The 24681-nt window shown below is 43.2% G+C and overlaps 1 protein-coding gene across 1 annotated transcript in view; it reads right to left on the minus strand.

Moving 5' to 3' along the window:
* Nucleotides 1–24681, minus strand: part of LOC146808920 (ly6/PLAUR domain-containing protein 5-like) — an 81588-nt gene that overhangs the window by 53799 nt on the left and 3108 nt on the right. The window contains exons 2-3 of the mRNA XM_085614804.1: nucleotides 15047–15229; nucleotides 12759–12905 (exon numbers count right to left, since the gene is read on the minus strand). Coding sequence (XP_085470930.1) covers nucleotides 12759–12905; nucleotides 15047–15229 — 330 coding nt within the window. The remainder of the gene's footprint in view (nucleotides 1–12758; nucleotides 12906–15046; nucleotides 15230–24681) is intronic.

Here is a 24681-nt window from a genome sequence, read left to right on the forward strand (position 1 = left end):
AGTCAGGAGGGGTAGTGGACAACTGTGCATTGGCTGAGAGTGGTAACTATTAGGAAATGTGTTGCTAACTTTAACAAAGCCCATCACAACAGTTGAACAGGGACGGCTGGTCCGGAAAACATAAAACGACAGAGAGGATTGACCATGTTACCTTGAAAGTCTTAAAGTTAGGATGTTTCTCAGTTTAGGAGTAGTAAAGTTAAGACTCCTAACTTTATGACTCCTAAACTGTGAAAAATCCTAACTTTAAGACTTTCGGTATTCACAGAAGGCATTTAGGAGTCCTAAAGTTAGGACTCCTAACTTCTCTGAATACCGAAATGAGTATGTGCCTTCTGCGAATATCAAAATGAGTAAGTGCCTTCTGTGAATACCAAAATGGTAGTAAGTTTAGGATTTTGTCTTAAGTTAGTTCTGTGAATCGGGCCCATAGAGTCAGAGTCACAGGGTTTGAGTATTGGCTGTGCAGCATAGGGATTGGGGCAGCCTCAGACGAAGTAAAGACAAATTCATACCACAGTAGGTTGTGGATCCCCTGTCAATTTCCAGGGGACCCGGCGAAGATTTTGGCACTGGAATCAAAGTTGGCATTTATGCCAGTGGGGAACCCAAAGCTGGTTCAAGCGGCACAGATGGTGCCAAGATTGTAACCCAATTTTAGGCCTTTGCAGATCTTCGCGGCCAAAAGGTGCGCCAGAGGGAGCTGGAACCATACTAAACATATTCAGCATGGTCTCTCTAAAGGCTTTCATCTGCTGAAATATCACATATGGGCCTTGAAATGTGGAGTGATCGGGCCAAGGAATTGGCTTTTCTGTAGAACAGGAGTTAGGTACAAAGTCACCCTTGTGCTTTTTTCGGAGATCGAGAATGGAGGGAAGCGTCCAAGCTGGACTTCTACTTCTTTTTGGATTTACCCCAAAACTTCATTCATGATGAACCACAGGAGTAACTTTGGAAGCTGGTCTGCATGCTCTACTTCGATCAGGAGCTGCATCTGTGTGAATTCTTGTGGTGTTTTGCCACATACAGCTTTTGTTTACTTTCTTAGATGGTTTTTGAAATCATCTGGGCACGGTTGTCACAGAACCCAAACAGGAGAGATGCACCTCATGAAAATCTGTGACAGTACATCCTAGGTTTAAACCTTGTAGGTTTAGAGGGTGACGTTTTCTCTTGCGCACTGTAAGAAGTTAAGAGAAAAAAAGCTTTCAAAGGGTGAATAAAAAAAAGAAAAACTCCAGATCAGAATCTGAAGGCAAAAAGAGAAAGTAATTGACGTAATCGTGTATGAGGGATGCTTACATGGTGCTATGTTTGTCACTTCCTGAGTGGAACTAAGTCAGTGCAGAGCTGGACAGCACCACCTGTCCACATGCAGGATGACTGCTTTTTAAGGTTACCTAATTCAATCTGACACCTGGTGATATTTACCAGTTGATGAATCTATGGTTAGATATATTCATCAGAAATATACATGTTATGTTATAATGGTAAAGAGACCCAGACGTGGGTCCCTCGCTTACTTTGCCTTGGATTCAAGCTAGCCTGGCTGAAGAGAGGTATTATCCTGAAACCGGTCCCAGGATGCTTGTTTCTGGTCCAAGGAAGACCTGGCTTGGCAGTTCGGCCTGGACTGTTACCATGACGAACAGGGTCAAGACTAATTTGCATATGGCCGGGTCTGAACTGGGGTGGTAAAGTGAGCTAAAGAATGATGATGGATCCAACCCAGATTTCTGATTTGGGGGAATGTCTGAAAAGTTTCAGTGCTCCATCCATCATCTCCTTGCATTAATTCATTTGCCCTATATTGGCAGGGTATGCCCAGTTGTGGGTCTCTTGCTCAATTCACCACTGGATTCAAGCTAGCCTGGCTGATGAGGGGTGTTACCCCGAAACAGGTCCCAAGATGCTTGTTTCTGGTCCAGGGAAGACCTGGCTTGGCAGTTCGGGCTCAACTGTTCCCATGAGGAAAAGGGTCAAGACTGATTTGCATATGGCTGGGTCTGAACTGGGGTGGCGAAGTGAGCTAAAGAATGATGATGGATTCAACCCGGATCTGTCACTGGGGTGAGTGTCTGGAAAGTTTCAGTGCTCCGTCCATCATCTCCTTGTGTTTGCTTTGTTCGCCCTAAATTGGCAGGATATGCCCAGAAGTGGATCCCTTGCTCACGTTGCCACGTTGCCACTCTCCCTAGATGAATTTTGGGCCACACCGCACCTAGATTATGCGTCTTTAAGAGTTTTTTAATGCTGATTGGTACTCATCCCTCGTAGCCTGATTAAAGTCTTTGTTCCATAAGCGCTCATAGCGCTTACATTGCTTCTTGAGGGCGGCTAACTCCTCAATAAACCAGTGCGCCATAGGTGCGGATCTGCGACTGTCCTCTCAACAACAGGAACAAGTGAGTCCAATGATCCAGCTATCCAATCGTTGACATCAATGCTACAAGAAGTAACACAGCTATCAAGCTTATGGCGATTTGCGGCAAGAGCATTCATAAAACTGGCAGGAACAATCCTAGACTAGTTCCTAGAACATATATATATATATATATATATGTATATTCCATAAACAATACGGGTCCTTCTGGGATCGGTCCCGTCGCCAGGTGGAGCGTCCTCCGGGTTGCTGCCGGAGGACGCTCCACCTGGCGACGGGACCGATCCCAGAAGGACCCGTATTGTTTATGGACTATTATCGAAGGGATCGTATGCCGGCTGAATCCGTTAAAAAAGAACTTTTCCGGGAAAGGAGACCGTGGATTACGCTGCAGCCACAGACTGGGGAGGTAAGCCTGGAGCTGCGGACACGTCGACTGGGGGACGCTCGTACACTTGTGTGCGAACGAACTTCCGGGTTGACGGGGACGCTTTAGCTTCGTTTCTGCCTACCCGTAATGTGAGCTAGCATGCGGGGAACATAATTGACAACGTGAATACTTATTCATGTTAGCGTGAGTACTCGCACTGATTTGTTGGAAGTGTTCATTTTTCCACGAGACTCCAGGAGGTTATTCAGCACCAGGAACTGCCTATGAGATTGCATATAATAGAGAGTTAAGGAGCGGTATTCTACAACCGCACATTTCCTATCTATCGTGACGTGTGTAACGTTGGGTAGACTTTGCAGAACTGTGTCTCAAGCACTGTGCAACCAAGATGGATGATGAGGAAGGCAGACGGAGAGAGGCACTAACATTATTTGCCAGAGCACCAGGCAAAGGCACAAAAGTAAACACAGCAACTGAAAAATCCAATGAAAGTTTGTTAAACACGAAATTAAAAAGATATGAGAAACTGAAGAAACAAGAAACCTCTAAGTGGTGGGAGGCGATCTCCCTACAAGATTACATGGATAAAGATATGATACCACGTGGACTAAGGATTTATATAACTCCGTCACATGAATCACCAAATCCCAAAATGCTAGACGACTGGGCAGCCAATTCTGCTGCCAGTTCTAAAAATATGCTGGGCATATTAGTGAAATATGCATGGGAAGATCGGGAAGTCATTATCAAAGAACTTAAACAGCTTGATGATGAATTCAGCAGCAGCACAGAACAAGAGAACATCAAAAAGTTTAAAGATGATCTTAAAGGAAGATTAAAAAAATATGAAGACAACATCAAGTTCCGCAAACAGAGAAAGTTGCATAGGGACTGTGGCGACTATAAGAGTGGACGGATTTTAACATACAGTCCAAAATATGACCACTTATATAGTCAAGAAACTGTTCGTGAAGATGACACTACTAATCCCGGTGTTCCACCAACCACTCAATATCATGTAGATGTCAGTGATACAGACACAGACATGTCGGGGACAACAACAAGCAGCACCTCAGATGTGGAAATTATTTCAAAGCCGGCAACTTTTTTAGACGAGTTCCGGGTGCTGAGAACACGTCGACAAAAAGAACAGTCGCAATCAACACCCCAAGGAGTGAGAGGACAGAGTCGGGGGAGAGGAAGAGCAAGAGGCAGACCCGCTCAAAGAAAAAACGCCTCAAACGAAAACAGAGGAGCATCAAACAGAGAGCCAGTGGGAACCAGACGTGGAGGCCAGAGAAGAGACAAATAAACATGGATGAATCAATGGTAAATCAAACAATTATCAATTTATCATCGAGAACATTGACTCATAAAGAAAAGACTACTTTATGCTTAGGACTGACCTTTTGTCCAACCGAGTTGTTTAATTACACTAATACGAGGGTTGATATTTTCAAATTTATTCGTAAATTGAAGTTAAGAAAATGGCACTCCTTATTTAACAACAAACAAACTTCAAATGTGACAAATATATCTGATGAAGCCAGCAATTTTTCCAATTTAACTGTAGGCGATGCAATTGTACTAGAAACTGTATATGATTTGGGTGGTGTAACAAACAATGATGATGATGGTACACACTCACAGTATATAAGCACTGACAGAGCAGCTTGTACCCCGTTTAAGCCCAAATCTATCTTTTGTCCAGTACTCCCACACGACTCATTGGATACTTTCCATGATGTTGTTAACAGAGAGCTGAACAAATACAAGTACAAAATGATACAGACTAGAAATGTGAGATTCAATTTAACTAAACAACAAAGGGATTTCATTACCTCCCTGGCTAAAGATACCAGCGTCATCATTAGACCATCAGATAAGGGAGGTAACATTGTACTCTGGGGAAGACAACTATACATTGAAGAAGTACATAAACAACTTAGCGACAGAAATTTCTATGTTTCTAGTAGCATTACAGAGTATAATTTGAGCATAACCAACACATGGGAAAAGCTGTCTCTCTGGCAAGAAACTGGGTTACTTACATGGCCAGAATTTTGTTTTCTCAAAAAGGATTACCCTAAACTCCCTATAATATACTTATTGCCTAAAATTCATAAAAACGCAACTAAACCACCAGGGAGACCTATCGTCTCATCAATAGGTAGTGTCAATGAAAACATTTCCAAATACATAGATCATTTCTTGAGGGAATATGTCACATGCCTCCCCTTATATACGAGGGACACGAAAGACTTCCTCAACAAAATTGAAGATGTCAACTGGGCCAATGGGTATCTCCTTATTACTATGGACGTAAGTTCACTATACACTATCATTAATCATGACCAGGGTATAGAGGCTTGCTTACATTTCTTGAAGAAACGTGACATAAGATATCTCGAACATACACATATGATTATTGATATGCTGAAAATGTGCCTAAGTAATAACATCTTTATGTTTGATGGTGATCTTTTCAAACAAATACGCGGGACCGCGATGGGTTCGTGCTTTGCGCCGAGCTTTGCCAATTTGTTCTTAGGCAAATGGGAGGAGGAGATTCGCAGGGATGAGAATCTGCAATCTGGTTTCAATTCAGTTGTGGTTTGGATCAGGTACATCGATGACTTGTTTGTTATCTGGAGGGGCACGGAACCTGAGGCACAGGCCTTTATTGATAAACTCAATAGGAATTCATACAACATCACACTCACTTCAAACATCAACAGAGAAAAATTAGAATTCCTTGACACTTTGGTTATGGTAGAACAGGAGAAACTAGTCACCAGTTTGCACAGGAAGGAAACAGCTGGTAACAGTCTCCTCCATGCCCTCAGTGCTCATCCGGAAGCTCTTAAATGGAGTATCCCATTTGGAGAGTTACTGAGAGCAAGGAGGAACTGTAGCACTGATGCCATGTACGAATGTGAACAAGAAAAGATGCTTATCAGGTTCAGAGAACGAGGGTATCCAGAATGAGCTCTTAGCAGAGCTGTAGATAAAATGAAACCACTAGATCAAGCACCCTTGAAACAAAACAACCTATATCCAGCGAAGAAACAGTAACCAGAGTAATCACCACTTTCAACCAGGAATCTGAAAAAATCAAGAAAATACTGGCAGACAACTGGAAAATTTTAAAAACTGACAATGTAATTGGTTCCAGTATAGGAGATAGACCCCTCATCACTTATCGGAGAGGGAGGAGTCTTAAAGACATCCTGGTAAAAGGCGACATCTCTGAAATCCCCAATAGAAACAACTACAACCTTAAAGGTTTCTATCCCTGTGGTCACTGTAGGGCTTGTAAATCTAGCCACATGGTACAGGACTTTGAGATCCCAGGTAGGAATCAAAATAGAAAGATTGAACAATTCCTAACATGTAGCACCAATTTTGTGATATACATCTTAGAATGCCCGTGCCAACTAAGGTATGTCGGCAGTACGACATGTATGGTCAAGAAAAGAGTTCAGGAGCACCTACGGGCCATTACCAACAAAGATTTACATTACCCGATTGCCCGTCACTTCCAGGAGAAACACCAATCTAATAATTCTCTGTTGAGATTTTTTGCCATTGAACAAATTAACATAAGCAAAAGGGGCGGAAATAGAAAGCTAGCGCTTTGGAAAAAAGAATCGAAATGGATTATAGAACTGGAAACTAGATTTCCAGGAGGACATAATCTTGATGAGGAACTAGCAAGCCATTTGCATGATGATTAGTTCTTGTATATATTGAATGCTGTGATTATATCTTAGAACTGTATTGTAAATATTGTGTTTTTAACTGTGTGCTCTGTTTTGTTGTTGTTTCAGGAGGAAAGGAAGGGACCCTTCAATGGCACTGGTGGGCATAGAGTTCACGGGCACCCTACCCTTTTCTTCATCAAGAATCACCTAAGCACTCTCCATCAAGTAAAGTGACAAAACTAATGTTTTATCTTTACCTTCTTAGATAGTTATATTTATCCACTTTTGTCTTGGTTTTCACTGTTTGGGACTTTTTGATTTTGCAAAGCTACCTGGGGTAGTGTCTACAGGATTCATGGAAGGTATTTGCTCAAAGCCACTAGAGCGCTTGTAATATGGGTCCACCGTTTGTATATAATCAACACAATTGTTGTAAAGGCACTTGCCTGTTAAATACTAAGTTATGTCTGAACTTTATTGAGGTTCAAGCAATTGACACACAAGTACGTGCAATCGTTGTTGAACATCCTTTTTTAAATAAGAGATGTCTTGTAGGAATTTACACCTGCTAAAAAGTTGAGAACAACCACATATACAATATACTAATTTATTGATTTTTGTATTTTATGTTTTTGACTCTAGTTGTACACAATATATGAATTGAATAATGTGGCAACATGGTTAATCGATGACAAGTTTATTATTTGACATGCCTGTAGATACTTATGTGTAGTTCTACACTGTGTGTGATACTATATACTGACTGTGGTTACTCTTCCAAGATGGATGCCAAAAAACGGAGCTGAAAGGGTTGCTCCAAATGTAGTGCCTTTTTTATGTTTACTGTTTACTTATACACACCACGTAGCACTGTGAAAATCGTGTGATCAAGACACTTTCAGTGTCGAAACGCGTAGCGGTTCACTTTATTAAACCTCTATGGTTGCAATGGACTCCCGAGTGAGCGTTATTATTTGAGAAAACTGTTGTACATATATATGTATATATATATATATGTACATATATATATATATATATGTATATATATATATATATATATATAATATATATATATTATCTACTGGCGGTCGCCAGTAGATAGTTATAGTTAGGACCGTGTTTCCATAGGAAATCCGCAACATTCTATTTGGAATACCTTTGGCGCCGGTTGACGAATCCTCGCGAAATTTTCAAAATAGATGGGGCGCTCCGCTCCGCTCCTATCCTGAAAGTCTTGGGGGGATTCGTCAAGCGGGGGCTGAGAAAAAAGGGGGGTCCCAAAACGCGTTTTCCCCATGCAATTTTCCATAGGGACATTTAGTCCAAGGTACAGCCCGAACGGCTGAACAGAATTACTTGAAATTTGGCAGAGAGGTAGTCCTCAGGTCAGGGAAGTGCCTTTTGCAGGTCTGGTGTCAATCTGTTCAGTAGTTCCTGAGAAAATCAAAAGTAAAATCATATATATATGTGGGCGGAGCCTAACCACACATCTCATCCTGAGATCTGATTGGCTGTCAGCCCTTCATCCAAGAATTGCTGGCAGCCATCTTGGGACCAATATACATGATAGCACCTCATTAAAAAGCATTGCAGTTAATAGAAGGTTTTAAGACTTTAGTTACATTATAAATCATTTGTTGATGGTACCATACTCATTTTAGGAATTGTGGTATGTTCTAAGGTGATTTCACCATGTGAAAATGCCTTCTGCTGGGATATCATGATTGAGAGAAAAATATTTTCTCTTGCTTTTCCCACAGAGGTTTGGAAGGTGATCAATAAGCTAAACTGAGAGCTTATTTTCTGTAAATTCACATTATCTTTCTCAGTCATGTGAGAATGAAGTCTGACATTCTCAGTAAAACATGTACATCCAACAAGGGCAGAGACTGTCAGTTGATTCCTTTGTGTTCTACTGCAGCTTCCCAGAGTGTTCCAAAGAACAACTAGAGCGCTAACAGTCCTACTTATGATAAACGTATGGCACACCTGAAGCCATCTTGCTTGGATTAAAGTGGTAACTCTTAAAATATTTAATTTAAAAAGGAACAAAATGAGGGGGTTCATTTTTCCATAAAAAGTATGATTAGTGCTGCAGAAAGAAAAATTAGGGCACATTTTGAGTGACTTCTTAAATCCTCTTCTATTTCATTAAAAAATTCTGACATGCAGACTGAAACATGCACTTTCAATACCAGCAGCAGTTTTCCCTGGTGAGCAGTAGCTTTACTACAGTGATCTAATGAGCAAAAAGAGTGCTAACATTCTGAATTTATGGCAAATGTGTGACACATCTGAATGTCTTCTTGATGGAATCAAAGTAAAAAACTGAAAGTATTTCCTACTGAGGAGACTGCAGTAAATGAGGAAATTAGGAAACTTCATAACAAATAAGTCTCCCAAGATGGCCACCAGAGACAAAAGAGCCCAAATGTAGCCCAAATATCACCCAGATGTAGCCCAAGTATAGCCCAATGACAGAATGTCCCAGAGTGTTCTTAAAAACAACTAGAGCGCTTACTGTCTTCATTATGACAAAAGTATGGCACACCTGAAGCCATCTTGATTGGAATAAACTGGTAACACTTAAAACATTTAATTTAAAAAGGAACACAATGAGGGGGTTCATTTTGCCATAGAAATTCTGATTAATGCTGAAGAAAGAAAATGAGGGCACATTTTGAGTGACTTCTCAAATCCTCTTCTATTTCATTAAAAAATTCTGACATGCAGACTGAAACATGCACTTTTAATACCAGGAGCAGACTTCCATGGTGAACAGTAGTTTTACTACAGTGATCTAATGAGCAACTAGAGTGCAACATTCAGAATTTATGGCAAATGTGTGACATATCTGAATACCTTCATGATGCAATCAAAGTAAAAAACTGAAAGCATTTCCTACTGAGGAGACTGCAGTACATGAGGAAATTAAGAAACTTCATAACAAATAAATCTCCCAAGATGGCCACCGGAGGCTCTTTTGTAGCCCAAAATCACCCAGATGTAGCCCAAATATAGCCCAATGACAGAAGTGTGCAAAACACTTATTATTTTGTGTTTTTGCAGTGTTATATAGTGCAGACTTGTCAGGTATTGGAGTGCTTTACATGAGCATTGGTTACATCACACAAGAACAAATTCATTTTGGTTGTAGACATGGGGAGACTAAGTGATTTGACCAGAATCAAAGAATGTCGAGCAGAAGCAGAAACTCCAACCTGGTTTCCCAGTTGCAAAGTCTGCAGTTCTGGAAGTAACACCACATCCTCTCCCCTAAGTGCAACATTTAATCAAGTGGTCAACTGGATAAAAAAACATAAAGATAACAAATAGTTTAAAAGTGCTTTGTCGCTATTTGAAAACTCAGAAAATATGTCCTTATTTTAGTCTTTTAGAGCACTAACCATAATTTTGATGCCAATAAGACCCTCTCATATATGTAATTTCTAAAGGAAATGCTCTAGGTATTACAGTTTTGATTACATCAAGATGACGTCAGGCGTTCCACACTTTTGTAATAAATATAGAATGTTAGCAATCTAGTTGTTCATTAGGATACTGTTGAGAGGCAGAGGCCAGGGGCACGGACTCTGAAAATTGAAGGCAGGTAGGAGGGTGCAAAGGCAACAATTTAACCACACTGAGCAGGCAGGAAGGGCAGTGGCAGCACAACAGACTATGGAGGGCAGTGGAAAGGGGGGCAGGGGCAACAAACCAACAATACAGGACTTGCAAGAGCGGCTGTGGCAATGTAATAGACCATTGTGGGCAGAAGGAAGAGGCAATGGTAGTACAACCATACATGCCAACAGACCCGATTCAGCCAGGAAACGTCCAATGTTTTTAAGCTCAAATGGGCTTTATTTGATCTGTCTCCTGTCTACAATCTCCTCTTTTTCAATGTAACTCAAAGGGGAAAATCAATACCCCAGTTTTTTTTCAAAATCTCCCTCTTACCAAGTTCAAAATGTTCGCAAGTATGGTACATTGGATCATGGAAGGAAATGGGGTAGGGACATGGACTTGGATAACAGAGGACAGGAGGGACATGGAGAGGTGCCCCAAACTGACCCTGCAGGGCAGGCATCAGGGTTTGCAGCAGCACAATACACCACACAGGGCATGCGGGACGGGAGTGCAGCACAACAATCCATAGAAAGCAAGAGGGAGGGGACAGGACCATGCACATGGACAACAGAGAACAGAGGGGCAAGAGGCAATGGTAGCTAGCTGACCATAATGGACAGACAGGAGAGAAAGCTGCAGCATAACAGACCATAAAGGGCATGAGGGACGGATCAGGGGCATTACAATGGAACAGACAAGCCAGGAGGGAGGGAGTAGGGGTCTGCACATGTAAACAGAGGGCTGGGGGCAAGGGGGCAGGGCAGGAGCAGCAAGATAGCCATGGAGGTCAGGCAGGATGGGCACTAGAAGCAAGACACACCATGAAGAGCAACAGTGAGACTGTGATGGCATACACACAGACCATGGAGGGAAGGTGGGAGGGGGTCAGGGGCAGCTAACTGACCACACAGGGAAGGTGGGAGGGGCCATGGCAGCACAGAAGACCATGCATGGCAAGTGGGAGGGTTAGTGGCAGCACAATGGCTATGATGGGCAAGAAGGAGGGTGCAGGGGCATGCACAAAGGACGATGGAGGATAGAAGGGAGGGTCAGGACCTGTGCACAGACAAGAAAGTTCAGGGGAAGGGGCCTCACAACAGACCGCACGGGGCAGGCAGGAGGAGCAGTTGCAGCACAACAGACCAGGGAGGGCCGAAGGGTGTGGCAGTACAATGGACCATGTAGGACAGGAGGAAGAGGATAGGGGCATGTCATGTGGACAGGCAGGGTGGAGGTGGCGAGGACAGGTTACAGTCATCTGACAATGCTAGGCAGGTGGGAGGGGAGTGGCAGCTCAACAGAACACTCAGAGTAGATAGGAGTGGCAGGTCCATGGAACATGGTGGGCAAAAAGGATGGAGCAGGGGCATGCACAAAGACATTGGAGGGCAGAGGGAAGGAGAATAGGGGCAGCAAGCTAAGCACAGAGTTTAAGCAGGAGGTCAATGATGGGGCATAGAATTGGGCAATGGAGGGCAGGAGGAGTGGACTGGTACATCATACTAACTTGAGGGCAGTGGCAGCACATCAGACCATACATGGCAGGAGGGAGGAGGCTAGTCCATGGATTCACACAACAGAGGTTTTGTACAAGTGAAAAGTCCAGCTAACTATAACACCCCTGAAACCTATGGTTTTTTCAGTGAATATATATAAAAATATATATTACCTACTGGCAGTAGCCAGTGGGTGGCTATAGTTAGGACCTAATTTCTATTAAAAAGCTGTTTTTGAATTGCTTATATCTTTGGTGCCCGTGAATGACTCTTTACGAAATTTTCCCAAACTAGTACGCTGCTCACTTGAGTTGCTGTCTGGAACGTTTTGGGTGGTCTGAGAAGCTGGGGCTGGGAAAAAGGGAGGGTCCCAAAATGCTTTTTCCCCATGTTAATTCCCATAGACTCTTTAGCCATGCCTGCAGCCCAAACTGCTGGATGGATTTGAATTTGGCAGAAAGCTAGCTTTTGGTCCGCAGATCGTGTTTTTTGTGATTTAGTGTAACTCTGTTCAGTAGTTTTTTAGATTTTAATCGGGAAACATTGTATGTATAGGGATGCAGTTCCTCCACGGATCCACCAGTGGAAGATCCATTAATCCCTGCATGAAAGCAAGGTCTTGATTGGCTGGCCATACCTTCACAGAAAAGTTGCAGCCACCATTTTGTTTGTTGCATGGCTGGGGGTGGGAAAAGAAGGATGCAAAAACAGATAAGGGGTCAGTACACATGTATCCTGACCCCATAGGACACATAGAAGGAACCATTAGGGAGCCCTTATGGGCAAAACATTGTCCACTTTTTTCTAAATGTCTGATTCGTAGATGCCCCGCAGGGCTCACTGTGGATCCCTTTGTAAAATCACAAAGGATCCGCAAATCCAGATAAAAATGACAAAACGAAAACCCCACTGCATTCAACCCTATGCTTGGTTTTCTGTGCATGTGGTAGGATTGCCAGCAAGGCCAAGCCCTGCGGCCAAAGCCCCACCACACATGGTCAAAAGCTGTGCATGGTGCAGGGTTTATTAATGTGCATGCTAAAAAAATTACAGCACCTTATTCTGGTTTATACTTTTGTGTTTTTATATAATGTGCATACACACACACACACACACACATATATATACATATATTACATTAGGTGATTTACCTAGAGCTACTGTGCCATTCCCTTGATAACAGACTTGAGAGCGATCCGGGCATCTCACAACAGCAGCGTTCTGAGAGGAGCACTGATCCTCCGAGGTACTGATGCAGGAGTAACATTCCCGATCGCCAGGGGCCAAAGAGCTATTGCCTAAAAGGAAACAAAAGGAAACATATCCCTTATCGTCCCAAGCTGATATAGCATGTTTATATCAGTGACATCCAAACACAGAAACACTAACTAGGAAGAACATAGGTGGACATGATGGTGGCCCTAATGTTGAAGGTCCATACAGTCAATTCTGTTTCCTGGCTACATATAGGATTGGTTTACCAAGATTTACACTCTCATTGCTACATGGCTTTACATCCACATTACCCTTACAAAGGTCCACAAAGCTGTTTATATGAATAGGTGTGCCTTCCTGCTGGATATTCAGGAATATGTCACAGCTACTCTGAGAAAAAAAACTTTGTAAAACAGGTCACAGGATTTTTGATTGAAAACGTTTTGTCACTATGTGTTCTAGTATAGTTTATCTACCAACTTATTCCTCATCAACCAAAGCACATCATCCCTGAAGGACACTTTTCTATTTCAACTGAGGGATTTCTGGGAAATGTTTCGAATCATGTCAGGTGCATCTTCACACACACAAAATGTTTCACAGGGCTCCAAATTGTATCTTCTGATCATTCAAACTTTGAAAACGAGTCAATGAAAAAAAAATTCTTTGGGTTACATCCTCTAGAAAGATGTTTGATAGGTAGTCATGCATACGCTCATTTACCATAATTCTGTGTGTGCGACAGAACCACTCCAGAGACTCTGTTCTGCATTGATCATTAGTTCACACTAAACTCATGCAACGCACCACAGCAAGTGAACTTACTGTTTTGCATTGCGTGAAAGGAAGAGAGCAGAAATGCACCATATTTACTAAGATATGGCACACTTCTGCTCTCTCTTTGTGCTGGCACACTTGAAGCATCCTAGCGCCACTACAGGCAACCTTGCATCATGCTACTAGGGTACAAGCATTGTGGTCAGGTTAGTTGTTGTGCTGGAAGGAACACCTTCCTGCACAAACACTATCCTGTGGCTTACACGTTTTGTATGTGTGCTGCAGAATGGTGCAAACATGCAAAGAGGAAGCAACAAGTAGTAAAATATATATTTCACTTTGTTACGCAAAGGACCATTCTGGCGCAAATTCAGGTTAACTTGCTGTGGAAAATACGGGTTTGTATCAAAATATATGAGGGGATGCACAGGAACACAGATGCTCCACTATTCTGGCACAGTGTAATGCAAGGCATTGCATACCTTTGTGGGCGAGCAAGGCCATGCAAACATCAATTTGCGTGGCTTCGTAAATGTCACTAAAGCACTGCCACTGCCTTGCGTCGACTAGCATGGCGTAAGGACAATGCAAGTGCTTAGTAAAACTGGCCCTAAATATCTAACACCTATACTATGAGCAAATCTCAGAGTAGACCTGATCCACTTTCTTGATATTGGTTAAAGGTACGCACTGAAGCAGTAGTCCTAATTCTTTGTTTATGATAATACAAAGTACACTTGATTTACTTGTGCTTTTACTCATATTTGAGTTTAGTGTGCATATAAAGTAGTTAAACAAAATACAACAATAATCACTTAGTTGTACCACAGTGACATCTAATGCACCCTGCTTGCAAGAAACTTAATTTTTATTACAATCTAATTTTTGTTAAAGTGGATGATTTTAGAATGAACTGTTGTAACTTGTGTTTATTTTTTTAATAAATATGGCTTGCATAAAAGTGTGAGTCTGCCTTAAGTCTAACTTTGTTATAGTTTTTTAAATGTACAATATGTAAAGAAACATTAAAAGATATTTGGTTTAGGCTACTGACACCATGTTTATTTGCATTGGCATTCATGTTTCTTATAAATAAATAAAGAACATAAGGAGATTATTGTAGCAATCTAGAAATGGATTAAGACAATGAATTCCTTCCATACAGTAGTGCATAGCTCTGTTGGACCTTTCAGCTTGAGTGAACTTTTCTTTAGTTCAGTTAGATCTGCATGTTGAGAAGTTATGTGTCGGTTCTTTAACTAGTTTTCTTCACTGACTTGATTCCTATTAAGTGCCACAATTAATGGGCCTTTCATAAATGAAACTAGTCAGGCATAATCTTATTGTATTCGTTTTTCAACCCACAGGGACCCTGTTGTGAAATGTACCTTGTATTAAAATTTTCCAAGTGAATATGTAGGAATTTTGTAGCTGCAAAAAGAATTACCAGTCTGGTTGGCGGGTGGCTTGTGCCAGAAGTCTTCAGTCACCAACGTATTACAGAGGTCTTCAGAGCAGGCGTGATGTTTGTGACGGTCATGTGAGGTGTTAGATCTATCTGTTGTGAACTCGACGTTGTTTTGTGTGGCAACGTCACACCCCTTTATTGTCGCTGACACATTTTGTTTACCTGATGTAACAGAAAGACAAGTGTGAAAAAACAAATATCAATGGAGTAGATAGCAAAAACAGAGGCTCACATATTCATTAGAGGATAGGAAGAAGAGATACACATTATTTAACCAAAATCAACATGGGGTTCGCGCCCTTTTACTCACTTCTAATAAGATAGAATTGTTAAGGGCAAATACCCATAAAAGGAATCTCTCTCACACACACGCACAGATTAACACTGACGAAGTTGGTGTACTCAACATACTAGCTGCCATAGACATAATAGACAGCAGGTCTAGAAACTGAAATTCACAGGAGTTAAAGACTAGGGAGGCTGATTCACAAACTGCATTTTCGTGTATGTATAGGAGTATTACAAAATTCACATATCTACGCGTGGCGGTCTATGCCTCCACCACTACTATGATTTCTGTGAAGAGATCGTCAACCCAACTGCAAAGATATTCACAAATGTAAGTATATGCAGATAAAGGTAACATTGTGGCATCCAGTAGTGACATCCGGGGTCTAGTCTGCACCTGGGCATACGTGAGAGGGGCAGCTGGAATAACGCACTATGCCTATTCCATACATATCAGTTGCCATACTGGTTCCATCCAATCTTTGGTGCGGCCTCTCTTTGCCATGGCCAGGGATCAGCAGTGCAGTCCTTAGCCCTTCATCAAGTGCAGACGTGATCTGAGGTCTAGGTGATAGGGGTGGAATACTTATGCCCAGAACCTGTCCTCTGGGAATGCAGTTGCTACTAGCCAATGGGCTAGCATGTCCTCACCCACCTAATGACAATTTCCTACAAAGGGTGGCATCTAGCTATCTCAGGATGCAATATTCTGCCCTCTCCCAAGATGGCTGAAACCGTCTCTTGGTTTGTGGAGCTTGGTAGCCCACCCTAGAAGTGTGGCTACCTGATGGCTCTACACGCCCAATGGAAAAGTGGTTGGGCAACTGTTTACCCCCTCTGTCCCCTACACCAACCTGTCTACTGGAATAAAAGGTACGCCCCTCTTGTGTGTTTTACCACCAGTTGCCCTTTATAGCTGGCTTCCCCTTTAAAGTGCAAACTTTGGGCTCACACTGTGTTTGGTCTTCCTGCCAGGGAGAGCTAACACTTCTTCCAACAGCAGGCCTGTTGTGTTTCTTCCTTAGAGTCATTCACACATCCTCCCAGGAGGGCAGAAGGCTGTGTTGTGACCAGCAACGGCAAACAGTCACTGGAACTTTGGGTAATAGAGTGGCAATTTTCCAAAGGTGCAAATTACATAAACGCTTTTTTTGTCAAAGTTTTTATTAGCATTTATACAAAAAACAGAACAATATTGGCATACTACAAGAACACTTCAGAATGTAATGTACTATTTGACAACCGCTTAATCCCTCCTCCCCTCCCCGTAGGCTCAATCAATTACCCTAATGCTGGATTTAACACCACGTCATGTAGGAGGCATAACAATGGTATGTTCTCTTCACTGTGGAATGTGGAACCCTCCTCGTCTCTTTCCTCAGTTACACGTCATGCACTCTCTACCGCCATTCTACGGTCCTGCTCACAGGGGTATGGTATCTGGGGGGTCCAGTAGCTCTGTGGGCATTGCCGCTTAGGCCAGTAAGTCTTCTGCAAGTGTGTTATCGCTAGGCGTTTTGCGCACCTGGCACTCTTCTGCATGCACCCATTCTGGCATGTCTCTCACCATTCTGCCATCGTGGGAGCTGCTGTGGACATCCATCTAATGGCAATGCTGCGTTTGGCTGGTAAGATGTCCAGCAGGAGGAACTTCCTAATCAGTTTCTCTTTATATCTTTATTGAAATCCGCCCAAACAGGCATTGCCCCACATGCCATTTTCCTAAAAGTTACATTAAATTTGACTTGAGCTTCATCTCAGGTTTAATGCAACACTACAGTTGATACCTTGAAGTACTACGTGTATTAGTCCCATTCGGAAGATTGCATAGCTGAGTTGCCTGTGTGTAACCCTGTACTCGTCAATGGGGCTACAAGTCTTTTTACAGTAAAAACTAAATTTGAGGATTTTTACAGCACCCTGCCTTAGGGTTCGATAGTCCTGCCTTAGGGGTGGCATAGATAGATAGATAGATAGATAGATAGATAGATAGATAGATAGATAGATAGATAGATAGATAGATAGATAGATAGATAGATAGATAGATAGATAGATAGATAGATAGATAGACAGACAGACAGACAGACAGACAGACAGACAGACAGATAGATGGACTTTGTCATTATTTTAAATTCCAATGTCGAGATAGCCGTTAGAAATATGCTCTGCCAGCCAGCCATGGCGAGCTGGGACTTATGTTTTCTTTGTTACAATCATGGTCCAAATATTGCAAGGGTAGTCTCAGAATGTAATAAAATGGGAATCGCTCATCTGGCTATTAGAACACTTACTATGCCACTTTCTACAGACAATACATTTTTGTAAATGTACATAATTTATGTGAGCAACAGCAAAAAAAATACAAATGAAAGAGGTGGGCCATTTTCAAACAGCATTATCACATATTCAGGAAGGATGGAGGTACCCGACGAGAGAGACTGCACACTGAGAGACAGTTATACTAACAATTTGTGTCATGGTTGCACCACATTTGTGGCGCAGCCCTGACGCCAAATCCATGTTGGGTTTTGAAAAGCCTCAAATCTTTGCATGGCTTGGAATCATATTTGAATCCAACAGTAACACAAGGCAGCACTTACCTCTGCCTTGCGTTACTTTGCGTCCGGTAGGCGCTACATGGGTGGAGCATGGGCAAGGGTGTGTGTGTTGGCCCTAGACTGCCTAAAGAATGCCAGAGCTATGAGAAAGCAGAATTGCACTATATTTTATTAGATATGGCACATTTATGACGGTGCTTGATTTGTAAACAAAATGTAGTGCTGGGGCCCTCGACAGGAGGACACTGCAGCTTGCACCATCCCTTGCCCCTGGCAGCGCTGCCAATGACAGCACTAACACACTACTAAACATCACACTCTTAAAAGTGTGACAATTCATACTATTACAGGGCCCCAAAACTATAAGAATGGCTTTGGAGGCAAATATTAATCATTGACAGTGTAAATTGAATTAGCAAACAGATGTTGTTGTGCTCGTACCTAAATTTGGAAGACACCAAGCCAGCTGCATCTCCTCGCTGCCAATCTTGTTAAAAACTGCTTTTTGCACATTTTACACATCATCTTATTTGCTGCTATTTAATTTTAAAAATGTCCTGTTTCATTTTCATCTGTTTTAATAGTGCTGACCTTTGCTGAATTCGCTCTGTGGTGGGAGGTGGGAATCGAACCCTGAGTGTGGGAACTTGCTTTCAATTAGTGACCCGCCATTTTTATTTCACGGCACGGTCTAGTTGCTAAGACTGGGGCCTACAAAACGGGACGCTGCGCGAGCGTGCTTGAACCCGTGGTAGTGCAGCCAGCTGCATCTCCTCGCTCCCGATCTTGTTAAAAACTGCTTTTTGCACATTTTACACATCATCTTGTTTGCTGCTATTTAATTTTAAAAATGTCCTGTTTCATTTTCATCTGTTTTAATAGTGCTGACCTTTGCTGAATTTGCTCTGTGGTGGGAGGTGGGAATCGAACCCTGAGTGTGGGAACTTGCTTTCAATTAGTGACCCGCCATTTTTATTTCACGGCACGGTCTAGTTGCTAAGACTGGGGCCTACAAAACGGGACGCTGCGCGAGCGTGCTTGAACCCGTGGTAGTGCAGCCAGCTGCATCTCCTCGCTCCCGATCTTGTTAAAAACAGCTTTTTGCACATTTTACACATCATCTTATTTGCTGCTATTTAATTTTAAAAACGTCCTGTTTCATTTTAATCTGTTTTAATAGTGCTGAACTTTGCTGAATTTACACTGGGGCCTACAATACGGGACGCTGCGCTAGTGTGCAGCGGGCACGTGTAGCGGGCGCGCCTAAGGCAAGCCGGTCTGTGCCCGTCAGCGTCCCGGAGGCGTCCGGCGCCAGAATCGCTGCTGCTCACACACCTGGGAACCTGCACCCTAGAGACCATCGCCTATGTTACAGCAGAAACAGTCTACTGGCAATAGGTAAGTGTGTGAGCTGCCGCTCCCACTTTTCTCTTGGTGCTGACACTAATGGCCTTAGTTGTATAGACTGCAAGTGGGCGGCATGTCCCCCCTCGGATGTAGGAGGTCACTGACTTCGGCCAAACCCGCCCCCAAGGACAGGATTCTGGGAGTGCAAATGACCTAAAAACAATACTCCTGAACACACGCTCCATGAAAAAGCATGAGTTTCAAATGTATGACCTTATCAATGATTTTTAACCTGATATCATGTTTTTGACCGAGACATGGCTAAATGAAGGCTCCAATCCCATGCTTGCCAATGCAATCCCTCCTGACCACTTGATAATTTGGAAGGATATGCCGGGTGGTCGGGGTGGGGGTGTGGCCATTATCTATAAAAGCTCCTTGTCTTGCATATCTCTTCCTACGGCCGGCCGGTTCTTGGAGTCCTTAAGCAATGCTGTTGCGCCTATTGCCATGAAATATAAGCAATGCATGGTACTCAGTGACATTAACATCCATATGGATCAAGTCACTGACCCCGAGTCCCTGAAACTATATGAATCCCTAAACATCTTTAATCTGACTACTCATGTCTTTTCCCCTACACATGAAAAGGGCCACATCCTTAACCAACTGTTTTCTACGGACAGGATTGAAATGGACCCTCCATCCCCCATTATCTGGTCTGACCACTTCCTACTTACCTTTAGACTACGCAAAGAATCAGCGCAGTCTCAATCCCACTGCAAAACACGTGCCACAAGTTTCAGGCCTTTCTATCAGCTGACTCCTTAGGCATTAACCAGAGTACTTGAAAAACACCCTATCCCCTTCAGTGGCCACTTAGAGAGCGACGTTCGCTCTCTAGAATATTGGCTAGAGGTACGTGCGAATGAACTTACCCCCCTTAAGACCAGAGTGGCTAAAAGAGGTAGAGCCTCTGCCCTTGGTTCGCGGTGGCTCTCAGGAAAAGCAGAAGCACTTGCAAACGCCTTGAGAGAACCTGGAGGAAGAATTGTAATCCCTCAGATAAAATGGCATATAAACTGGCTCTAAAAGCTCACTACACCAAAGACTGCGAGGAAAAAAAGAGTTTTCTATCCTCTAAAATCGACCAAGCTGGGAACAGTAGCAAAGAACTGTTTAAAATTGTCAAAGATTTCTCTTCCCCCAGTGCCACTACCGGCCTATTTACCCCTACGAACGAATAGACCAATCTGATTGTGCAATACTTCTATAAAAAAATTATTCAAGCCTCACTTGGGGATCTCCCCGCTGTTGTGGAGGGTAGGTCAGACGGGGTCCACCCCTGTTCTTTCCAACGCTGGGGGCACCCTCCTGCAATTCCCCCCCCCATAATGCTGGCAGACTCCCTAAAAATACTGGAAACCCTGAAATCAGGCTCCCCCTCTGATCCCTGTCCCGCAAAAACACTAGCATCTATTGCTGAGGTGATTAATCCAGCTGTCAACCGGGTTCTTAACCTCTCTTTAACTGAGGGTTTGGTGCTGACAGCTGGAAACATGGGAAAATCTTACCGCTTTAACAAAAACATCAGCTGACCCCTCTGTTGCTAGCATTGCTGCCTTTTTTCTCCAAGCTTTGGAGAAATATGGAAATGTGGTTTTCGCTGATTTTGTCGAGGCCAATAATGTTCTACATCCGAGCCAGTCAGGGTTCAGAGCCATACTGGAAGTTTCAGAGTCCATCAAGACTACCCTTGATAGTGGAGACAAGGCCGTACTAATATTATTAGACCTTTCTGCGGTTTTCAACACCGTGCCCCATGCCCTTCTTTTGCAGAGACTTCAGGGCTGTGGCATTGGTGGCACGGTTCTTCGGTGGTTCACTTCTTACCTGGAAAGCCGCCAGCAAACTGTCTGGTCCCCCCCTTTTTCGGCCCCTATTTCCCCGTTGAATGTTAGTGTCCCACAGGGATCTATCCTGAGCCCTACCATGTTTAATGTGTTTATGGCACCCTTGGCGCAACACTTAGATGCTAAAGTAATATGTTACGCCGATGATAACCAGCTTCTGTTTACCTGCGGAAAGGATATGCCCTTGAATCGGACCATGATAAACACCTGCTTGTCTGAAGTGTTTACTTGGTTTAAACAGAACCAATTGTTGTGTAATTCTGAAGAGTCAGAAATCATTTTTTTGGGACACAACCCGGGTGAGGAATGGCGCAATTGATGGCCACAGAATATGTCTCCCCCTGCTAATTTAGCTACCACCATTAAAAATCTTGGAGTGAAACTAGACTCGGACATGTCCATGAAGTCTCAGGTCCAAGCAGTAGCTGGCACATGCTTTGGACTACTGAAAATGCTGCGGAAGTTTCTTCCACCATAGCTGCCGAGGTTTCAGATTGCAATGTGTGACATTTTCATAATTCCAGTGTAATTATGAGTGACATTTCAATGCCTATGAGTGACACTATCTTGCGGGCAAAAATCAAGCAATGAAGATGAGAGGCACATATACATTTCAGAGATTCTACCCATTTGAGCAACGAGAAACTCTAAGAACATCATAGAACTGCTGCACGGCACCGGAAATGCAAGGGTCCTAACCGGAGACACACTGTGCGACTGCAGGCTGGCAAGCACTGCTGCTGCTCAGAAGATGATCTGTTCATGACCACACGCTAGCCTAAAAAGCACATTTTATGGCATGGGTCAATTGGTTATTGAAACTACCCTCACAACCCTAACCCTTCTGCATCTGTCTCCCACCCCGAGAAAAATACCAGTCTTGTGTTCTCATTCTAACATTTTGCAAAGGGTAGACATGATTCTTAAATGCAACTTTACACACCCGACAATTGTTATAATTGCTTATGTGTGATATTGATATGTTTTCATTGTGTGACACTGCGAGTGGCACTTCCTCGTGAGTAAATCAAAGCAGTGACTCTTATTATTTGCGTGCTGCGGGGGTGCCATAGATTGCCTTTACAGTGTTAGGGCCCGATTCACAGAACTAACTTAAGACAAAATCCTAAACTTACTACTTTTGGTATTCACAGAAGTTAGGATTTTGTCTTAAGTTTGTCTTAAGACAAACTTAAGACAAACTTAAGACAAACTTAAGACAGACTTAAGACAGACTTAAGACAGACTTAAGACAGACTTAAGACAAACTTAAGACAGACTTAAGACAGACTTAAGTTAGAATTTTGTCTTAAGTTTGTCTTAAGTGTGTCTTAAGTCTATCTTAAGTCTGTCTTAAGTCTGTCTTAAGTTTATCTTAAGTTTGTCTTAAGTTTGTCTTAAGTCTGTCTTAAGTTTGTCTTAAGTCAAACTTAGGACAAAATTCTAACTTCTGTGAATACCAAAAGTAGTAAGTTTAGGATTTTGTCTTAAGTTAGTTCTGTGAATCGGGCCCTTAGTTATTCTTCAGCGATTGTTTAACACTCGTTGAGAACTTGAGAATTATTTCTTGCCAGTAGCCCAAAAGGCTCTGCTGGTTTTGCGGCAGAGGAGACTGGCCTCGGAGGACAACGATCTGCTCTCTGAGTCAGACCGGCTGGGACCGAACTGATGTTTGGGGGAGGGGCGCAGTCAGCTCTTCGCAGGGGTTAAAACATCCTGCCAACACCACTTAAGTTTAGAGGCAGGCACAGCCCTGGGCAGCTCAGGAAAAAGAACCAAACTGCCCGTTTCTGTTTGAAATTTTTGCACTACTAGTGCATAGCAATAACGGTCTGGGGTGCCTTGCCAGCGTTTAATAACAAGCATTTGCAATGCAATCGGTCTCGCCTTTGTTACCTTATATGTATTTAGCTATGCAGAACATTAGCCTGCGTGTTGAAAAGTGTGAGGAAAGCTGGACACAGGAGACATTAATAGCACTTAGCATGAATGAATGTACCTCACGACAGGATCCAGAGAGGCGTGCGAATCACCAACTCCAGGTATTAGTGAGAAATGCTCTTTCCCCTTGTGTTCGCCATTACAAAGCACAATACGCTCTGAATTTTTCACCCTGAGGGTGAGGGCAAAAATGGAGAGCCCGATAGGGACCTGTCTCAACACCTGCTAGTTAGAGCTGGTGCTGAGCACCGGCAGGACCCGGCCCACTTAAATTACTGATGCTTTCTCCTATAAAGATGAATAACCAGTGCATTGCACCTCCACATGAACATCTTCTGTCCATGATTCTGCTGTTTAGGTCTCGCCTACGGAGCGTGCAAGCGCTGCGAAGGAGGGGACCTTTTGCAATCGATCACCACTTTAGCCTAAACCCGTGCACGTTTTGCATTGCTTTGTATTGCAACTCGTGCACGTTTGGCGTTTCCCTTGCGGGAGCGAGCAGAGGAGCCAGCTGTTAGCAATTATCGCCCGCAGCTGCTCTCTCTCGTAAGGTAAACGCCAAACGTGCACGAGTGGCAAAACAACCCAATGCAAAACATGCACGCGTTTAAGCAAAAGTAAACGCTGTGCTGTCTGGTGGCCCCTGTTACCATGCTTGTTTAAGATGGCTTCATCAGCACTCGCTCCCCAGTGCTGCCGGGCTGTTCTCTGCCTGATTTCGAGTGTACAATAGTCTCACATGCATTTCAAAGCAGGAGGAATGACACACCCTTACAGCCAACAGAAAAAATACTAAGAGTAAAATACTGCTGTGAGCTGATGCATTAGGTGGATGGTAATCTCTAAAGCATATAGCTCAAAGTTTCAGAACAAAAGAAGCCAATCGCTGAAGGAAGCTGAACCAAATAACCCTTAAAATAAGTGTAAAATGCAGTAGGTTCACAATAAATGACGCAAGCTCTACCCCCGGGGCAAGAAGACAAACTGAATTCAAATTATGTACAAAAGCGCCAGTGGGAGTGCTCTTAGGTTTCCACAGCGCTCAGGCTCACACCCTCCCCCACCCCATGAATGATTATAAGGGGTGCCAGCAGAAATGCAATGGCTGACACGACCAGCCCCCAGACACCGAACCACCAGTTCACACCTAAAATAAACATAAATATCATTGGCTGAAGAGGTAAAAGTCGACTTATAGCATTTTAATTAATCCTTTTCACATAAATACAGAAACCGTGGAAAAAGCACTGTAGCCAATTTACTTCATGTGGACAACTGGTGTAAGGCCCTATTGGAGCTTGCTCGTGAGCGCGCCTGGAAGAGACTGCACGAGGCGCAGCAGACTTACTGTGGGTGTGGGGGAAGGTGGCAGCAATACACACAAATGCTGCTCTGCCAAGGCACACTTCCTCCCCAAGAAACGGAGCTTCATTCAAAGGCAATCTGCATAATGAAACCACTGCACACGTCACACGTCTGCAAAGGGGGAGCTGCAAGACAATCAAGAGCAGTTACTTCAAGAAAGAGGCCTTGGTAATCCAGGCACGTGCCTGCTTCATTGGAGACT

Source organism: Triturus cristatus, chromosome 7 (assembly GCF_964204655.1).
Source record: "Triturus cristatus chromosome 7, aTriCri1.1, whole genome shotgun sequence".
Classification (NCBI taxonomy): domain Eukaryota; kingdom Metazoa; phylum Chordata; class Amphibia; order Caudata; family Salamandridae; genus Triturus; species Triturus cristatus.